The sequence below is a fragment of the Branchiostoma belcheri genome, unplaced genomic scaffold, assembly GCF_001625305.1.
Source record: "Branchiostoma belcheri isolate BF01 breed outbred unplaced genomic scaffold, Haploidv18h27 scaffold78, whole genome shotgun sequence".
Taxonomy (NCBI): Eukaryota; Metazoa; Chordata; class Leptocardii; order Amphioxiformes; family Branchiostomatidae; genus Branchiostoma; species Branchiostoma belcheri.
Window position 1 is genome coordinate 1,151,670 of NW_017804442.1, and position 7,362 is coordinate 1,159,031.

The 7,362-nt window shown below is 40.6% G+C and overlaps 2 protein-coding genes across 2 annotated transcripts in view; both read left to right on the plus strand.

Moving 5' to 3' along the window:
- LOC109485798 overlaps window positions 1-1,791 on the plus strand; it is a 4,112-nt gene extending 2,321 nt beyond the window's left edge. The window contains exons 5-7 of the mRNA XM_019789482.1: window positions 300-464; window positions 1,010-1,105; window positions 1,721-1,791. Of these exons, the coding sequence (XP_019645041.1) occupies window positions 300-464; window positions 1,010-1,104 (260 nt within the window). The 3' untranslated portion in view covers window position 1,105; window positions 1,721-1,791. The remainder of the gene's footprint in view (window positions 1-299; window positions 465-1,009; window positions 1,106-1,720) is intronic.
- A 731-nt stretch (window positions 1,792-2,522) lies between these two features.
- On the plus strand, window positions 2,523-7,362 carry LOC109485766. Its single transcript, XM_019789450.1, has 8 exons — window positions 2,523-2,608; window positions 2,819-2,889; window positions 3,478-3,581; window positions 3,903-4,058; window positions 5,150-5,326; window positions 5,952-6,116; window positions 6,870-6,965; window positions 7,273-7,362. Exons 2-7 carry the CDS (start codon window positions 2,834-2,836, stop codon window positions 6,962-6,964), a joined length of 753 nt encoding a protein of 250 aa, XP_019645009.1. The 5' UTR covers window positions 2,523-2,608; window positions 2,819-2,833; the 3' UTR covers window position 6,965; window positions 7,273-7,362.

Below are 7,362 nucleotides of genomic sequence, written 5' to 3' on the forward strand. Positions count from 1 at the left end.
ACACACACACACACACACACACACACACACACACACACATATATATATATATATATATATATATATATATATATATATATATATATGTATAAGTCAAATTTGAGCCAATTTGAAAGTAAACTAAGTTAAACTTAGTAAACAAAGTTTACTTTCAAATTGGCTCAAAGTTGACTTGTTTCTTATTAGGAATGAACCATTCTGTTTTTGGTATGCACAGTTTAGTCATAATCTGTTAAGACTGACTGACATATACATCTTAGTTTCAAACGTTTCCATTGTCAGTCTTGTTGTTCGCGCAGGAGATCGCGAACTCACTGTCCTCGAGCTGACGATTTTGCTCGGTGGGCAGACCGGGCAGTTCGTTATCGACCAAGACAACAACCACGACGGAACCGTCAGCTTCCAGGAGGCGCGCAGCCATCACATGGGTCTGCGGGAGATCTTCCAAAGACTGGACTTGGACGGTAGGGTACTGTTTGTTTGTTTGTTTGTTTGTTTGTTTATTTATTGTTTTTATGCCAACATGAAACTCTAGCTAGTATATGCACAGTCAAGTTTTATCAACTTATTTTATGCAGCCACCAACACAGAGTACAAATACAGAACAGCACAATACTTATTTTCAGTTAAGTGAAAAGTCGAGTAAAGTGCCTTTCCCAAGGGCACAAGATCGGTGGCATGTCAGGACTTGAACCCGGCAGTCTGCCGCTACGCCACACGTCCCCACAATGTTTGTTTGTTTGTTTAGGATCTCCATTAGTGTGAATTTCACACTACTCTTCCTGGAGTCTGTAGTAAATAATCAGATACGTATTGCTAGGCTTAGTTCTAAATAGTCCACGTTTATCCAGAAACGTGTTTTCAATAACCACAATCATGTACTCAGGGCTGGTTCTGGATAGTCCAGGTGTCCAGTCCAGATAGCTCAGGCACGATCAGCGCCTCACTAATTAACTGAAAATTTTTAACGGTTATTCATCAATTATCTTTGGTTTTTAACTGTTTACAGATAGTGGCTACCTGGAAAATGGGGAGGGAGCCGGGTTCTATACTGTGTGGAACGCCATCGTGACCTCCGGCATCACTGACCCTATCACTGGATAAGGTTCTATTTTGATACTTTCTTCAGATAACCATGAATAGCATGCATAAAACAAAGCACATTCCTGCTTTGTGGAACCTACATATGAACTAGAGATGTAACATTTGCAAATGCATAATGTTTACTTTCGGACATGGTCCAGTATGTTAATTCTTACTCAAACACATTCACATTACATATACTACTAGTATATGGTGACACTGCAGGAGCAGAGCAGACCATGAAATTGCAACATTATGTAACCTAACACCAGTCACCATGGTGACAGACGTCAACAAATCATATCATTGGTCAAGTCATAGGTCACTGTTTGGAGAAGGAGAAGGAGAAGAGGAAGAAACTGAGTAAAAACAATATGTTTTCCATCGCTAAACATAAAAACAAAACTGTCAATTATTTACAACCACAATGATTATGCACATAGACAAAAACCTAAGGTAGTTTGTTCTGTTTCTTTTGGCTGTCTGCACAAGCTACTAGGCCTGGTTCTACTAGTTTATCTTAATAACAGTTAGCTTGAATTTTTTTCCAGCTTGCCAGTTTCCCCGCAATCCAACTTTTGCAATTTGTGATGAATATTTGAAGCCATTATCAACATGAATGTCCTTTTTTATACAGCTGGGCCAAGTTGCAGATTCACCAGAGGCGGCAGCAAGGCAAAAATAAAGACTGGAATAAAATCTTACAGTCAACGCAAATCCTCTTTTCTCATTGTCTTTTTGTCATTCATTTTCATCATCATATAAAATGAGATAACATACATTTGATATGGCAATCACTCGATATCTTTATTCGCAATCAGATACAGATTCATGTACAGATATACAGATAGAGACGGTCATCGAAACTTCGAAACGTCGCTATTATTCAATCATTCACCAACCTGATGAAATTATTCATCGGCCAAGAAATAGCCATGCCTTCAAATACCAGGGTTATCAATCAAGGATTGAGGTGTTCAAGAATTCATTCTTTCCTAGAACTATCACAGAGTGGAACCCACTGTCACCAAGTACAGTAGGGGCATTGTCATTAGATAGCTTTAATCAATGTCTACAGTTATAAGTTCAAGGGTTAGGTGTAGCAAGTCGATCAGTGTAATACAGCCAGCTGCCGCCGCGCCGCGTGCCTGCGAAGCTTGTGTGTTACGCCGAAAGCCGGTTATACCGGCTATACAGATACAGATATTCACTGACTACGTACAAGCTGGCACCAATGTAAATGTAAACCGGCTTGGACTAAGTACAAGTAAGCACTAATTATAACGCCATAATCAGGCTTGTACTGGGTACAAGCTGGCACTACATACCGTGACTGTAAAATTGATAGCTTTGCAACAGAAATGTTCTAACGGACATTTGTATTGACAAACCTGAAGATATCTTGATTAAAAGCTGTTGAAGTTCCCACAATACGTGTATATTACGATTGAGTGTTTTTGACACCGATACTGTTCCAGACTTCACTTGACTCAGTGTCTTGTAGTGTCCTGACAGAAACCGCCTGGTGAGCCTACTTTTTCTTCAATATATTAGAGTTTAATCCACGTTTTACTCCTGTTTGTATTCTTCTTTTCTTTGGCTGTACTGGAACCACCAGGACGTAAGATTTGTGAGACAAAGTCTTTGGTTCTTTTGTTTTTACAGTATGTTAAGGATGCTAAGTGTTAAAGTGATAGGTATATTTGAGTTTAATTCTAACAATGCCCCGTTTCAGATCTTTTCATCAACCATGACCCCCTTCCTTCTGCTGTTCGTTGCCTTGGCAACAGCGACTCCGGTTGCGAGGTATGTGCTGGACATTAACCTTAATATGGTATTATTTTTGGGTCCACATATTTTAATACGAGTCGAAGTCTGACTTCACCAGCAGGTATGATTGTTGTTTGTTTAACTCAGTATCTCAGTGGTAAGAGGCGGTAGTTGTTTAATTTTCTTTTTATTCCAACATTTCATGACCAAACATGGCGACTGCACACTCAAGTTATATTAACTTATTTTATGCCGCTACCAACACAAAGTACAAATTCAGGACAGGGCAATACTCATCTTCACTTGAGTTAAGTGAGGAAAGTCGTGTAAAGTGCCTTTCCCAGGGCACAAGATCGTTGGCATGTCAGGACTCGAACCCGGTTCCGAGTCGAGCACTTTGCCGCTACGCCACCCGACCCCGTTAGTTAACATATGTAAGATATGTAGTGTTTATTTCATTTGTTGCAGTATGGTTTGAATTCTCCATAGCCTTTTCTCTTGCTGTTTAAGTCCTCCGTGTTTGAGGTCTTTTAATGTATCCAACTAGCCGGAGTGTAGGTAAATATGGACATTAAAACTATGCTGAAGAGGTCACAGTTTCTTGTTGCTATTTTTGGCATACAGGCCATATTATGCCCTGGATGCCAACGCAGACGGTCTGATCTCCAAGGATGAAGTTCTCAACGTCATGACTCTGCATGAGGCTCTTGTCGCGCTGGACAGAGATGGTAAGCACTTAGCTTAATAAAATTACTTAAGTTCATGGTTAAATTGCCTTATTTTGATTTGCCCCTTGATTGTACATAAGCTTCTTCAGCGATTACTTTATGTTGTATTGTTATTATTTTGTGTTATTATGTGTTATGCTGTTTGTGAACTAGATGTTCTAGATATTTAATATGTTGGTAGAGGTCGGCAAAGATAAGGAAAAATATCGGTTACTAGTATTGGCCTCTTAGCAGTTTTTTGTTCTGTAGCGGATCTTTAATTTTATATATCTTGTCTTGAAATTCAGAAGCAGAACGTACTATGCGTTTTTTTGTGTGCAGGCGACGGGTTCATCTACCTGGATCAGATCATAGAGCTGTGGGGAACGGCCGACATGTTCCACCAACTCAACATCAATGGAGACGACCACCTCACCTTCATGGAAATAGAAAATTTCATGACCCTTAGCGACTTTTACGACCAGTTCGATTCAGACGGTACACACTCAATCTAGTTTTTAAAATTCATTTTCTTTGCTGTAAAAGAGTTACATGCTGTTTGTGGCCACATTGAGTTGGTAGACGATGTGAACTTGCAGACCGTGTTACTGAATCATAAATGGTATTCCGAATACATAATGCGCTTTTGTGATTTTCTAGATTCGGCATGCTACCTCACCGTGTGTGATCTTTCATGGGGGGATTTTGAAGAAATTGTCATTTTTTTATACTAAATTTATATATAAACATTATGTATGTCAAACAAAAAGTCAGTTGCCATGTTTAAGTTTAAGTTTGGAGGTGGCAAGAAGCTATCTTTCGTGGGAAAAATTATTCCTGCCATCTTGCTGACAAACAAATGATGACACCAATTTTAAACGACCGTAACAGTCTTAGCTGTATACTGTCTTGCTAGTCTTCATCAGACCCTACTAAACATACCGGATCTACATGTACACGTACAGCATAACTCGTACAAACAGAAAAGTGAGAAGAAGGTTTGTTTATTTGTTGTGAAAGGGCAAAACAGGTGCATACACACCTTTACAAGTTGCCCTCCCCCATACAGAAACACATATGCAACATCATATACAACATTTGCATCATATGCAACATCATATACAAAATTTACATGGTCAATAAGAACAAGTAAAAAAAAATACATCAATATAGAATGTTAAGCATAATTCAAATATATCTAATAAGTAGTTATAAAATATTGTGTTGAAATAAGATTTAGTGCGGTCTAGAAGCAATACAAGAACTACACCCACAAGAAGTGGTCCAAGTACGACTTTGGACACAACGACTTATGAGTTATTTATTAGTTATTGCCATTTTGTTTATTTATTTACTTTGTGTGAGTTACCTCGTGTATAGAAATTATTACTTTGTTTTCATTTGTGAGCAAGTAGTATTTATGTTATGACCCCCTGAAACTCCTCCACGCTCGACCTCCATGAAAAGCGGCCGAAATAGCGGCCGATTAGAGCATGTAACACAGTTACAGATCGAGTTGAAATAAAGGCTCAAACAAACAAACAAACAAATACATGCAAGGTTACACAGGAGATCTTTTCTGTCTGCAGGTGACGGAATCCTGATCTCTAGCGAGGCTTACCAGCTGTACTATATCTACAGCGTCATTCTCAACAGCGGGTTGAATAACGACCCACTTGATGCCAACGGAGACGGAAAACTCTCCAAGCTGGAAATCACCAGCCACATGGGCTACGGAGAGGTTCTGAGGGCCTTGGACACAAACGGTATTAAAAATTATGTACTATTGTCAGGAAATGAGCCGGGGTTGAACTCCAAGAACTCAGTTTAATGCTCAATACTCCTTCCCTAGTACACATGCCAACTGGACATCTCTCTCTCAAACCTGGACCCCGACTGCCTGATCTACGCCCCCACGCTCTGCCTTATGGAGCATCTTTAAAACTATTCTATGTATCCCATCACAGTTATCTTAGTTTAAAACGTAAGCTAGAGTGCCTGCCTTGTATCTAGGACTTCACGGGCCCACACCTAGTCGGGCCAATGATTACCTTCACCTGGTCTGGCCCAACAAACTAAGTACACTGTTTAGTCTTACTCATACATTCATATGTATATATGGTGTGCAGGCTCTCCAGGTCTGTTCTGCTACATAATGTAACCCAACACCACAAGGTTTTTGCTACAGCAAGTAGTTCCCATGGAGACAGACGACTGGTCCAGGTCATGGACTTTTATTGCTTGGAACGGAAGAAGAATAACAACGCTGAACTGAAGAAGAACTGAACAAAAACAATATGTTTTTCTTCTCATATGTTTTCCTTCTGCGAAGGTAAATTAATTAATGGGGATTTAATCATTGAATCTTTCCTATACATTTTACTCGCCCAGACGATCACGAGCTCACTCCCCACGAGCTGAGGGTTCTACTCGGAGGGCTGACCGGACAGTTCGTTCGGGACCAAGACAACAACAACGACGGGACCGTCAGCTTTCAGGAGGCGCGCAGCCACAACATGAGTCTGCGGGAGATCATCAAAAGAATGGACTTGGACGGTAGGTTGCTGTTATATCCAGAATTGAACCGTCATGCTTTGTCCAAAATCATGCTCAGGCACGATTCTGGATAGTCAACGCGTATCCAGAACCGTGCTTCATCCAAAAGCATGATTTATCCAGAACAATGCTCAGAAGTGGTTCTGGATAGTCAACGTGTATCCAGACCATGCTCTATCCAGAGCCGTGCTCATGTGTGGTTCTGAATAGTCCAAGTATATCCAGAACTGTGCTCTATCCAAAACCATGCGCAAGGGTGGTTCTGGATAGTCCACGTGTATCCAGAACTGTGCTCTATCCAGAACAATGCTCAGAGGTAGTTCTGGATAGTCCACGTGTACCCAGAGCCGTGCCATGCTCAAGGGCGGTTCTGGATAGTCCACGTGTATCAAGAACCGTGCTTTATCCAGAACCATGCTCAAGGGTGGTTCTGGATAGTCCACGTGTATCCAGAACCGTGCTTTATCCAGAACCATGCTCAAGGGTGGTTCTGGATAGTCCAAGTGTATCCAGAACTTATCTCTATCCAAAACCATGCTCAAGGGCGGTTCTGGATAGACCATGTGTATCCAGAACCGTGCTTTATCCAGAACCATGCTTAATGGAGGTTCTGGACAGTACACGAGTGGTGGTCACGTACGATCTTCTAAATTGAATTAGGACGTCATCAACGAAAAATGACTTCAAAAAAGATTAACTAAAAACATATAGACGTTTATTCATCCCTTACATTTGGTGTTTAACTGTTTACAGATAGTGGCTACCTAGAGAATGGGGAGGGAGACGGATTTTACACCGTGTGGGCCACAATCCTGGCTAACAGCAGCACTGACCCTATCACTGGATAAGGTATCTGTTTTGATACTTTCTTCAGATAACCATGAATAGCGTGCTTAAAACAAAGCACATTCCTGCTTTACGGATGCTAGTTGTGAACAACAAAATTGTCATTTAATTACAACCACAATGGTTATGCACACAGACAAAAGAACTGAGGTGTTTTTTTCGCCGTCTGCACAAACTACTAGTAACCTAGTTTGGCTTAATAACAGCTTGAATTTCGTTCCAGGTTGCAATGTTTCCTACAATCCACCTTTTGCAAATTAGGGGAGAATATTTGAAGCCTTTAGTAAAATTAATGTTCTTTTCCCTACAGCTGGGCCCTGTGGTGTCCAACTACAGATTCAGCAAAGGCGGCAGCAAGGCAAAAATAAATACTGAAATAAAATCTTACAGTCAACACAAA

Excerpts from the sequence above, each read along its gene's own strand:
- LOC109485766 (XM_019789450.1), top strand. The coding sequence starts at position 2,834 with ATGACCCCCTTCCTTCTGCTGTTCGTTGCCTTGGCAACAGCGACTCCG. Across the intron at positions 5,327-5,951 it reads GAGGGCCTTGGACACAAACG|ACGATCACGAGCTCACTCCC; the intron begins GTATTAAAAATT and ends TTACTCGCCCAG. Across the intron at positions 6,117-6,869 it reads CAAAAGAATGGACTTGGACG|ATAGTGGCTACCTAGAGAAT; the intron begins GTAGGTTGCTGT and ends AACTGTTTACAG.